The sequence below is a fragment of the Anopheles funestus genome, chromosome 2RL (genome assembly GCF_943734845.2).
Source record: "Anopheles funestus chromosome 2RL, idAnoFuneDA-416_04, whole genome shotgun sequence".
Classification (NCBI taxonomy): Eukaryota; Metazoa; Arthropoda; class Insecta; order Diptera; family Culicidae; genus Anopheles; species Anopheles funestus.
Window position 1 is genome coordinate 80,962,660 of NC_064598.1, and position 13,287 is coordinate 80,975,946.

Genomic DNA, 13,287 nt, shown 5'->3' on the forward strand with positions numbered 1-13,287 from the left:
CTTAAGGCACCATTAGAATACATTCCGGGTCCAATTTGCTCACTACGGGAAGCCACCCGCACACACACACGCACACGCACACCAAAGCTGAAAAGAAAACCATTCCCAAAAACCTCGAAATGGCTTTTTCCACCGTTTCGCGCCATTCCGGATGTGATCCGGAATAGAAAAGCGTTACGGCGATACAATGGGCGAAAGCTTCACGTTCGTTGGAGATAAAAATTGAAAACGGCGCCTTCTCAGCGCCCTGATGAGCTTTCATGAGAGTAGATCGCTACCATAACTGGCACCCCTCGTCCGGGTTTGCCGCTACGGTCCAATGAGATATCTGTTGTTTTTGCCTCTGCCTCTCGTTATGCTGCGGCAATCCCATTCCGTTCCGTTCCATTGGATGATGAGCTAAGGATGGCAGCCAGCACTCGAGCATCTTTACGAACGCTTCCGGTCCAAAGACGTCAGACGGTTGAAGGTTGCCTTCTGGTTGTGGAGAGATTTACGTCGGAAAATGGAAAATAGATTCAAATGGTAGCGAGTTGATTATGCTAGACAAAATATGCTATCCTGCATCTGTTCCAACGCAATGCGTGACGGCTCCAGCAGTACAACACTCGGTTCGATGTTCAGCCGGTGGACCATAAGTTGGCGGCGTTTGTGTCGCAAATTGTGCCCATTTCCTTTTTCCAGCAGCAGCGGCAGAAGCTGGAATAGAAACATACTGGCTACTGGGGAGGATTACGCAAGGCACGGAGGAATCGGATCGTATCTTGAAGCTTCACGTTCCTATCTGTTGTCACTCTATTTATTCCAACCCGCAAGCAGCTAGGCGTTTTTGGTGAGCTTTTGGCGAGGCACACGGAAGGACATAAATAAATCATCATTTTCTATTATACATTTACGCACCGTTGGCAGGGGACGGGGTTTTGTGCGAGATTGAAAAGGCTCGTGAATACATTTGTTACATTCAAATTGGTTCTAAAATATACTGCTACACTTGTTGTGGTACGATTATACAGCCAGCTCTTAATTTACATACGATAAGGCAGGTAAAATTAATTTCTTTTGAAAGCGAAAATTTAATCCAAACGTTGGTTTAACCAATCATCCTTACCGTTTTACGGTGTGTTACATCGAACGGTAAAGGTTGATATAATTATATTAAAATATTACTGTCCCTGCATTTATCTGAAAATTCAACAGATAAATTATAATACAGTAGAAAGCCGTTTATCTCGGAGCTTTTTCATCGGGGGATCGGATTATCCGTGCTATTCAAGGCTCACATTTAAACTGTTAAAACCAATAACGACCAATGGTAAACGGTACGTTATAAAACTTACAAAGGAAATTGTTCAAATTCAAGTAAAAGCTTCTCAGTTCTCAAATGGAATCAACTTAAAAGCAACTTTTAAATGTCTTTCTTAACTTACAATAATTTAAATACCACATTTTGAATTAAAATATTGCTCATTTATTAGAAAAATATAAAAAAATTAAGTAAAGTTGATAGGTTAATTATCCTACAAAATCGAAACACATGCTAGACAATGATGCTAGACCATTAGTCTTAAAAAAGTTTCTGCGAAAGGAATTCCTGTCGATGCTAGAAGCTTTTTTTTAGGTTGATAAAAAATGCAAATCTTATTTCAAGTTTATTCGGCGAAATGTTCATCTACTTGCAACAGTGAGCTTCGTACCGTGCAGCAGGAATCCATGTATGGTAATGCGCTACAACAACCCACACGGTAGGGCAATTATCATAAATTATTACCGTGCGTTTCGAACGCCTAGAAAGAAACAGACGAAAGATGTGCCACCACCGGAAGCAAACCACGCCATTGATGACCATCAGCATAAAACACTGACACGATGATGATGATTCCGCTGGCAACGAGCATTCCGTTTTCCATTGTGTGTATCGTTGTTGGGATTCAGGAATAACCCCTTTCTTTGCAAATTTTGAGGAAGAAAACCTGCAAGAAATACACTTTTTAAAGAATAAAATAATATGTCTTTCTCGTTCGCTTGTTCGTAGAAATGAGCGCTTGATGTGAGAATCAAGCATCAAACACAAGATCGTTGTGTGATACTTTTCTGACGTCAAAATGAGATTCTTAAGCAGTTTTTATTCGCCATGCGTTGGCAACATTTAAAATCATAAATTTATTCCACCGATCCATCTCGCCCGCAACTTCCCAACCACAATAACCGTTCCGAGCGGTTGTTTGAAAGGCCATTTTCAATCCACCCGTTTCTATATTTTCCTCACCAACAGCCAACAGTCGAGTGGCATTAGTTTCAGATTGGCGCATATTCACCACAGACCGGTCCCGGTCTTTGTCACAGCTCCATCACGTCACATCGGCGACAATGTTACAAAGTTTTTAATGTTCACCCCGGCCACTTCTCCGCTACTCGGGACACTTCCGTCGCACACACACAAATGGTCGCACCGCAACTATACAGCGCCAAACATCAACGGCAGCTCAGCACCACTTGTCGATAGCGACCGATAGAGAATGTGTCCGGATTTGCTTGTTTTTTTTTTCTTTCTCTCTCTCTTTCTTTTGCCTTTTTCTTTTTCGTTCAACAAATTCCTTTTTACGATTGGCAGCATCCTTGACGCCCGTTTCCGGTTACCAGTGTGCGCTTTTCCCGGTTTTTCCGCTTTTCCCGTTCAAGCTTAACGGAGGCTTGAGGAATTTATGGTTGCAAGAGCTATAAAATTTTCGATACGACTGGTGTCTTATTGAAAGTCGCAGATTTGCACAACGAGTGCTGGGGGGCTTGGGGTGATTTTTAACGTCTTGCCTCTCACCTCGCCCACCCCACCTCAAATCTGCCAATCTAATCCAATTCATTCAATCCATATCCTGGTGGATGGATACGGTACCGGAGCAACCGACCAACCGTGCACAGTAACAATCGTCACAGCCCTGGGCAATGGGTGTTTATTTCCATTTTTATGTTGGTTTTTTACGTGAAATAAAATGATAAGGTTATGGTTTTGCGGATGCCGTCCAGCTTCCATTGTGTCCGGCTGCTGGGATGTGACAACAAAATATCGATAACTTTAAATGGCTGCCCCGTGGGAGCTTGAAAATGCGGGGGGAAAACAGCACCCGGCTAACGTTCAAAGTTTGATTCGAAAAGTGCGATCATCGTTATATAAACAATCGTACAGTCCCCGTTCCCAATGGGGACAGGTTGCGTGTATGGGCCCGCGTTGTTATTATCGGTAGCGAGTGCGACAATATGCGTTCCTTGCCTTTTTTGCCATAAGAAAGTGCTTTAATTGATCATTTAAAGTGTCTTAATTATCGTCAGCAAAGCTCGTGCTTATACATTGGACCCTTTTTTTACGTCAAGACTATTCATTAAAGACAGTAGTGACTGCAAACTACGAACCATAAGCATAATGAATTCCCTATTAATCACCGAAAAAGTTATAAATGAATTCCCTTTTTCTACCTGTAGACCTTCTTGTAAAGGTATTATAACCCTTCCATTTACACTCATTTCAACCCTTCTTACATTCTTCTTCCCCTGAGTAAAAACTAGACAAGGGATAGTGTATACTGTTCAATACAAATTATCTCCATCTTTCTACACCCTTTTTCCTCCCCAAAAAACGGGTTTGTGTTGGCATTTTCTCCTTCGTCATGATGACGGCATCATCTTAAGCTCGGTGTACGAAATTAATAACACTCAATCAAGCGCCAATATATACCGTTTCGCACCGGAACAATCCCCCCCCCCCGTCGAAGGGTTCACTCGAGTGTTACACCACTGGAACGTTTAGTGAATTTTTAATTGCTTCCAAATTACTCTCTCCATCACGCTCTTTCTTTCGGTTGTGAGCCAATTTTATGGATAATTCGGTTCGGTTCAGATGGAAGAGAAGGAATTTTGAAACATTATGGAGAAAATGAAAGTATCATTCCGATTATGTTTGAGCACATCAACATCAATTAATTATGTTCTGTTTTCGGGGGTGGAATATTTTATTAGCTACGGAATTAAAATGTATGCTATTTTTTGGAATAACTAAAAATTTATTATATTTTTACTCCAAAATAGAATAATTGTAACTTTTCAAAATTTCGCGCTTAAAGATATGCAAAGTTCATGTATCAATGTCATCAGTCTGTGTTACCACACGACCCAAGCTAAATATCATCAAATGCATGCAAAGGAACTGTACACTAATACAGTAAAAAAATACATTGAGCTATTTTTAGCACATCATCATAAAAGCGATCTACCAATAACTTTTTTCCTTACAAACAATTTGAACTAACGAAAAATGTGTGCTTTTTTTTGGCACACAGGATCTGAACCACTATTTTAACCACACTTTGAAATTACCCTGCACAACGGTTGGTGCCAGGCTAACATTCCAGGTTCATCCTTGTACGCTTTCAAATACCACAGCATTCCTTTTCATGAACTATAACAAAAAAAACTTTCTCTCAACCCATCTAACGAGGTGTGAGGCCGTATCAGAAGTATTATGTATGTGGAACCGCGGAGTAAGTAAGCTTGAAGTGTAGCCGCGAACTCTTAATTTGACATGTGTCACCGTTTCAACTGACGCGCAGTTGTTCGCGCCTTTTCTATCTATTGAACTAGAGTGTTGTAAGCCGATCTCTTTGCATGAATAAAAGTTATTGAATTGAACTAACGAAAAACACAAAAATTGGTGTCAGAAGTGGGATCCCGTCTTCAGAAGCAAGTACAGTAACCTGACAAATAATGGCAACGCTTGATCCTTCGGCTATGGCTTCGCTTTCCGTTATGATCGCGGAAGCGTTGAAAGCTGCTATCGGTACTACAGCAGTACAAGCAAGCCAAGAAAGTAAACCGTCCGCACCTCGATTCACCCATGCGCCCTATCAGACCAACGAAGGCACCGTCTGCGACTATTTCAACCGAATGGAATGGGCTCTGCAGCTGCACGGAATCCCTGTTGAAAAGTATGCCGTATACGCAAGGGTCCACATGGGAACGGAGCTGAACAACGCACTGAAATTCTTGATCGCACCTGAGATTCCAGAGAACGTCACCTACAAGGAGCTGCGACAGACGCTCGAAACGCATTTCGACAAGAAACGCAACAAGTTTGTCGAAAGCATCAAGTTTCGGCAGATAACGCAGAACAAAGAGGAGACCATTGCACAGTATACACTTCGCCTGAAACAAGGAGCTGCCCATTGTGAATACGGTAGTTTTTTGGATCGCATGCTCATCGAGCAACTCCTTCACGGGTTAGTAGAGCGAGACATCTGTGACGAGGTAATCGCTAAGAATCCGACCACCTTTAAAGAAGCCTACGAGATCGCGAACACATTAGAAGCTACCCACAACACTGCTCAAGAGGTCAGCACCAGTTCAAAGACAGCGGAACCGGCCAACAAGCTGGGATACGAACGACCGAAAATGAAGAAAACACAAGGGCAAGCAGTGGCCAAATGTAAATACGGAACCAAATGCGTGTAATGGTTGCGGAGGTAACCATTTGCGAAACCAGTGCCGATTTCGTGATGCCCGTTGCAACAAATGCAACAAAAAAGGTCACATTGCAAAGGTATGTAGATCCGATAACACGCATAATCGTCAAGTCTCTAAATTCGATTTAGTACAAACGCTCAACGCTGTCAAATCAGCAACACTAGCTGACAAGAAAATGGTCCAAGTGCAGATCGATGGACATGCTTTAAACATGGAGCTGGATACAGGAGCCCCATGTGGCATTATTTCTGAGGACAGGCTCCGAACATTTAAACAGCAGTATGGTCTACTTCCATCTGATCGGCAATTTTGTAGCTACTCGGGACACCGTGTCACCTGCTTGGGACGTGTACCAGTGAACGTTGCTATCGGAGATGCACAACGGAAGCTGAATTTGTATGTTGTATCTGGATCTTCTGAGCCACTATTTGGTAGGGAATGGATAGCTCAGTTTGCAGATCACCTTGACCTGAACGCTATGTTTGCTCCAGACGTGCCCATCAAATCCATTACCGATAATGTAATATCAGCTAACCAAAAGTCTAAGCTAAATGAATTGTTAGAGTGTTACAGCGATGTGTTTAGCGACATTCCTGGAAAGCTCATTGGTCCCCCGGCTAAAATACATTTGAAACCTGGAGCTTCGCCAATATTTTCCAAAGCAAGAGATGTTCCACTTGCGCTTCGAGAACGGTACGCCGCTGAGATAGATAAAAAAATTGCTGCAGGCTTTTACGAAAGAGTCGATTATTCTGAATGGGCTTCACCGACTCACATTGTAGTAAAAAAGAACGGGAACATTCGAATCACCGGCAACTACAAACCTACCGTAAACCCCCGGATGATAATTGACGAACATCCCATCCCAAGAATAGAAGACATATTTAACAAAATCAAAGGAGCCTCATTATTTTGTCATTTGGATTTAACAGATGCGTACACACATCTACCCATAGATGACGAGTTTAGACACGTGCTTACGCTAAACACCATCACACACGGGCTCATTAGACCCACGAGAGCAGTATACGGTGCAGCAAACATTCCTGCGATTTGGCAAAGGCGTATGGAAAGTATTCTGCAACCTTTGAGCAACGTAGTTAATTTCTTTGACGACATCATAGTTGCTGCAACTAGTTTCGACAATTTGCTGGAGACACTGAGAAGCACATTGGAAACATTAAAAGAAAGCGGACTCAGGCTCAACCGATCGAAATGTGTTTTCGCAGTCTCGTCCTTGGAATGCCTAGGTCACAAAATCGACCGCAACGGACTGCACAAGTCGGACAAACACATCGAGGCGATCCGAGACGCACCGCGACCAAAAACCCCAGAAGAACTTCAGCTATTTCTAGGTAAGGCAACCTATTATAGCTCCTTCATTCCAGATTTATCCACCAGAGCTCGCAGTCTTCGCAACCTGCTCACCAAGGAAACGTTCGAATGGAACGAGGAAGCTGATAGAGCTTACCAAGATCTAAAGGACGCGCTAATCTCACCGCAAGTCTTAGTACAGTACGACCCGAAACTGCCACTCATTTTAGCGACAGATGCGAGTAAAACGGGGCTAGGAGCCGTACTTTCTCATCTATTTCCCAACGGAGTCGAGCGGCCAATAGCGTATGCCAGTTGCACAATGTCCACAACAGAACAGAAGTATCCACAGATTGACAAGGAAGCGTTAGCAATTGTGTGGGCAGTTAAAAAATTCTTCCATTATCTGTATACTCGTAAATTTACGTTGGTGACAGACCATAAACCACTAACTCAAATTCTGCATCCAGAGAAATCCCTTCCAACTCTGTGTATAAGCAGAATGGCAAACTACGCAGACTACATGGCTCATTTCAACTTCGATGTTGTTTTCAGACCAACAGATAAACATACAAATGCTGACTATTGCTCGCGAATTCCCAGTAGCGCAACAAACTCTAACGTAAACCACTTCAAAGACGAAGGAAGTAGCACTAACGACGATTTCGAACAGTTTGCTTATGTACAGATAGAGCAACTACCAGTAAAAGCAGATCATATCGCTAGAGAAACTAGAAAAGATCGACAACTGGGAAAGATCCTGCATCATCTAGAACAAGGTCAAAATCTTGCACAATATGGATACAAGCCTCCTGAATCAAAATACACAATAGCAGCTAACTGTTTACTTTTTGAACATCGGGTAGTGATCCCCACTACACTCCGCCAACCGATTCTCAACGATCTGCATGTGGCACACTTTGGCATCGTTCGTATGAAAGCATTAGCTCGATCATATGTATACTGGCCCGGTATCGACGCCGATATTGAGCAGACAGCGAAAGGATGTGCAGCATGTGCACGCTACGGACCAACACCACCCAAATTCGACAACCACCATTGGGAATATCCGAGTGCGCCATGGGAACGTATTCATATTGATTACGCTGGTCCCGTAGCTAATACGATGCTGTTGATAGTCGTAGACGCGTTCAGCAAATGGGTCGAAGTAAAACCAACCAATGCGACAACATCAGCAGCAACGATAAGAATTTTAGATGCACTCTTCGCAACATATGGAGTACCGATCACCGTAGTGTCCGATAACGGCCCACAATTTACAGCTACTGAATTTAAAGAGTTCCTGCAAAAGAGTGGAGTCAAGTATCATAAACGGACTGCCCCATACCATCCAGCTAGTAACGGACAAGCGGAACGCTACGTTCAGACAGTTAAAAACGGTCTTAAAGCAATGGGAGTAACCAGCGAAAGCCTGACAAGAAACCTGAACATATTCCTTCAACAATACAGAAAAACTCCGCATGCCGAAACAAAAGACTCACCAGCCAAACTATTTCTAGGGCGCAACATACGTACTCGTCTGGACCTAGTTAGACCACTAACAGTGAACACGAATATTACAGAAAAGCAGCAATCGCAGTTCGAATCAACGTTCCGTGTATTTCAACCAGGACAACAAGTGTACTTTCTATCAGGTAACACCCGCATGGATAAATGGATACCTGGTACCATCTTTGCTCGTTTCGGAGATGTACACTATGACATCTTGTATGAGGGACAGCATATGAAACGTCATATCGACCAAATTCGAAGCTTTAATGGGAAACATAAAGTTCGAGAACGTTGGACGACAGACAGACCAACTCTACCAAACGAACCATCAAGTTATGCTAGTAGACGCGTTCGTTTCTACAGGTCCGCATCATCATCACCAACAGCCTCAGCAGATCCAATAACCAGTGGAACGTCTGCTGATCCCGTTTCGGAAGATGAACAATTCGTTACGCCTGATTCGAGTCCTCATCGCCACCGAGAACAACAACGAGTTGGTTCACCAGTCACCTTGCGACGTTCGAATAGACTCCGACATCCGCCAATGAGATTTTCTCCTTAACTTCAACTTTTTCTACACGAGGGAGGAAATATTATGTATGTGGAACCGCGGAGTAAGTAAGCTTGAAGTGTAGCCGCGAACTCTTAATTTGACATGTGTCACCGTTTCAACTGACGCGCAGTTGTTCGCGCCTTTTCTATCTATTGAACTAGAGTGTTGTAAGCCGATCTCTTTGCATGAATAAAAGTTATTGAATTGAACTAACGAAAAACACAAAAAGAAGTTTCCAGAATTGCGTTCCAACGAGATACGTGAAACATTACATTCACACTCTTACCAACGAAAAGAAAAGAAAACTGTGGATGTAATTTCACTATACTCCCTGCTGTGAGACCAAACACACACACACACAATGGAGTCTGGTACGAAATTCTAAACAAACTCACACTCAAAAAACGTATTCACGTATGTGGTTCGATCGTTATGCTCATACCGGACGCACTCGCACCGTTGCTCGCAAGGGGAACTCATTTCCTGAAACTCGACATTTCCCAACTCATTCCCATTACCATTCATGGTTTGCATTTTCTTCTCTCTCATGTGACGCTTTTTTTTATTTTTGCTTTCTTTCCCAGCCCACTGTACCGAAGACAACCTCACGGCCAATACTCGTAGTGATCAGCTGCGGATGTTGCTTCCTGCAGTCGTGCATCGCCTTCGCCATCATGCTGCCGATTCTGTATCAGAGACGGTGCTGTGTGACCTTTTTAAAAATGCAATTCTGCTCCGCCACCTCGATGGCGATGGCAATATTCATTCTCGGCCTGCTGCAGCTGTTCCCGCCGGTAAGTAGTCCTGGTATGAGTTTGTGTGGCTGTGTCAATACGCCTCACACTGTCATGATACGTTCGGGCAATCATCGTAAGGAAGAGGATGGGGGTTTTTTTTCTTTCTCTCTACCCATGGGAGTGTACATGCAATTAAATTGTAAATTTGGTGCAAACAATCCTGGTCACTTTTGTTTTTTTTTCTGGGAACGACGAGGTTTACTATTGTGAAGAACAAGGAATGTCACGAAATCCTACGCCTATAAGTAATATAGGATTTTGGCAGAAATGTACTACAACACTTCAAATATCTTTAAAATGTATAATATTTAGCATACTGATTGTTTCTGAGGATCAAATCATTTTTTCTAGATGTTCAATGGAGACTTAAAAACTTGCTTTTTAACAGTTTGAAAATTGTATTCTAAAAAATACTTTAATTTCATCTTTATTGCTTTTAGTTGAATTTTATTGTAAAGGTATCCATTCATAAAAATTTCATAAATTTTATAAATGTCTTGCGAATGAGGCACTCCTCGAGTATTTACAACTTTCGTGCTATTAGAAAGCTTTTTTGCATCATAATCTAAACTACGCAACCATAATTTTAAAGTTGCCTAACGTCATGGAAAAAATCGTTACTCAAATCAATTCGCACAACGCCTTCATTTATGCAATCCTACTGACATATTAATCTTGAAAATGTCATTACATTGAGTAGTAATATTTACTAGTAAATAATTCAAATAATTTATTATATTTATTTTATTGAATATTGAGCTTTTATGTGAAGATCATAACAAAGGTCGACTAGTTGGATAAATAATTAATTCCTCCAACAACTTGAATTCGTCCTTCAATTTCTGCTGGACTCTTCAAACGCACTGTTCTATTATTTTCGGTACAAAAAACAGTTATTCATAAATCATGCACCCAACATCTCGTGTACGTGTTTAATATGAAAATACCCTTATCTTCCAGCAACAGCATTTCAACCTTTCACGTAAGCCATCAGTGTTATCATACAGCATCCTTTTACCAGCTTCTCTTGTAAACTAATATGTCAACAGATTTCCCATAGAACCCATAGAAACACACTCATCGGTCCAAATCTATTCGAAACGATTTCAAACGAATTTGCAACTTATTTAACTTTCTTCAAATAAACGAAACGCATTGCATCGTTTTAGGTTTGAAGCTGTCATCTGCTTTCGATTCGCTTACGGAAGCTTAACTGCTTCAGCTGATGATTACATTTCGTTTCAGCACAATTTTCTTCCTCTTGCTGTCCTTAACCGATCCGAAGTGGATACATTTTCTTGTCCGTTGAACCTTCGCACTGAAGTTCTCATGTGTGCTGATGGTGCAATTTATGCTTGCCATTGCCTCCATTGGCTTGCAATGTGCAGCAAACATCCTTGCGGTTCTCTTGTATCCTTGCACTGCGTTCAACCGTTGGGAACCCGCCGGGATAGTAAACTGATCTGGTAGGACTTTCTCATAAACGGTCCCCCAAGCTTACCACGGCTGGCGTTTAATAAAATGCTTATAAATAACGAGAAACTTTGTTATCGTCGTTATTGCACCGCAACGAGCGCTCTCTGTCTGTCTGTCGCACATGTGCAAAATGCAGCAGCAAACCTTCCGTGGGAATACGGTCCCATGGATCGGATTGCCAACGAATGCTAAACTTCGACGGCGTGTGCTGTTGAAGTGCCATTGCTCATGTGCTTCAACCGTTCCAGGTTGTGCAGGACGACAAAAACGAAACTGCAGCAACGCGCGCATGCATTATTTCATGCACGGAATTAGTTTGACAGCTGTTTTTCTTACCGGCCCGGGGGTTGACTTCTTAGCTTTGCGCTAGGGGAAGTGGCAAGGCAATGTTTAGTTAGTCCCGTTTAGCCTCGTTAATAAACATGTTTGCCTCCTTTTGTTGAGACTGTTGAGATGGGCACCGTGCTTAATGCTTTCCCGCTTTTCCGACACTTTTTCCCACTCACGCTTTATCGCACGACTAAAACACTGCTCTCGAGTGCACTATCAGCTCCACTTGAGTGGGAACGATTGTACGTCTGCTTCAGCAAATTACAATCAATTAAGCGAAACAATTCACTTATCAGCGGAAGCAAAAACCCTTCCGGCACATACCTGTCTGCCTGGGTAAACATGCTTGTCGGACTGAAGAATCTCGTCCGTACGCAGCAAAGCAAAACCATTTGCTACTGTTGTGCCGAGCCTTTTTCAAGCAGTTACTCCAGCGAATGGAAGCGAACGTCTCTTTTGAAGTGGCCATTCATTCAAGAAGGTGTTGCTGTACCTCTTACGGGCAAACGGGACCAAGAGTGAAACAATGTACGCAACTGTAGCTGTTTTACTGTCGAAGTGTCAGGGTGTTTTGGGTGAGTTTTCTTTTTTTCTTTCCAAGAACGAGGTGGAATGACGCTTCCACCTTACTATTGGCATGATGCGACAGGTATGAGCTGTAGCAGTATGCAAAAAAGACACCTCAATTAATGGAATCGTAAATTAGAAAGGTTTTCATTTCAAAGGAATGTACTTTTACAACAGGAAAAAATAAATTTCTGTCAGAATCATTGATTTTATGGGTAATGTTAAATTCATACTCTCTTCGTTTGAAGTGATTTCTGGCAAATTTTATATGAGCTTTTAAGGAAATTTCATACAAACTTTCAAAGAAATTGGAAAAATTCATCATGAACTATGACTTTCACCTCTAAGACTAAATGTATGCAATGCTTTAAAAATTTTTAAAATGTTTCTAAAATTTCCAAAATCAACAACCAAAAGGAAAAACTTAGCTACTCCAGCTAATTTCCAAATTTTCAGACTACCCAAACACATACACAATCAAAAGAAATTTGTCTCCAGATACGAGCATTCGATTTACACGTATAAACAGTTATAAACACATTTATTGATTCTAACTAATTCTTTTTTTAATGATGCTCTATTACTTAAAGACACAAAACATATATAAATGAGCACAAAATTTGTAGACCTCAAAAATTACTCTTTAAGTTTTCAGCTTTTGTCACGATTTAAAACATCCTTTCGGACCATACCGGTTCCTTCTCGGCCACTGTTTGCCGATTAATTTCTTCCAAACCACAACGACACACACCGGTTGTCGCTGACGAAATTGGATCAGACTGGGATGGAAAACTTTTCCACTTTCATCGCCCGACCATTTTCCTAATTCAATTAGACTTTCAAAGTTTTCACTTTAAAAAATGAACTTGCATCACCGCCATTGAAACCGACCCATTCAGGATCTTAACGATCTGTGCTTTTTTCAATTTTTTTTTTTTGTTGTTTTTCCGTATTTCCTGTCACTTTCACTTTCGCTACAACTTCTACCGCACATATTAGTGGGAAAAAGCCAAGCGTAGACCGACCATCCGATTATCCACCGCAGTCCAACCGTGGCAACAAATCGAGCGGAAACTCTTTAACGTGAATGACCTCGAACGATCATTCAACCTTTGGTAGCGTCTGAGTGAAAATTGTGCCCATCATGAGCAACTGAAATCATCTGCAAGCGAAAAGTCAAAGCCATTGACACAGGAGTGGTACAGGAGTTGCACATGGAAAACCAACATC

At 42.0% G+C, this 13,287-nt stretch overlaps 1 protein-coding gene across 2 annotated transcripts in view; it reads left to right on the plus strand.

Annotated features, from left to right (window-relative positions):
• Positions 1 to 13,287, plus strand: part of LOC125761954 (uncharacterized) — a 177,867-nt gene that overhangs the window by 133,871 nt on the left and 30,709 nt on the right. For both annotated transcript variants that reach the window (XM_049423574.1, XM_049423575.1), the window contains one exon: positions 9,472 to 9,681. In XM_049423574.1, coding sequence (XP_049279531.1) covers positions 9,472 to 9,681 — 210 coding nt within the window. The remainder of the gene's footprint in view (positions 1 to 9,471; positions 9,682 to 13,287) is intronic.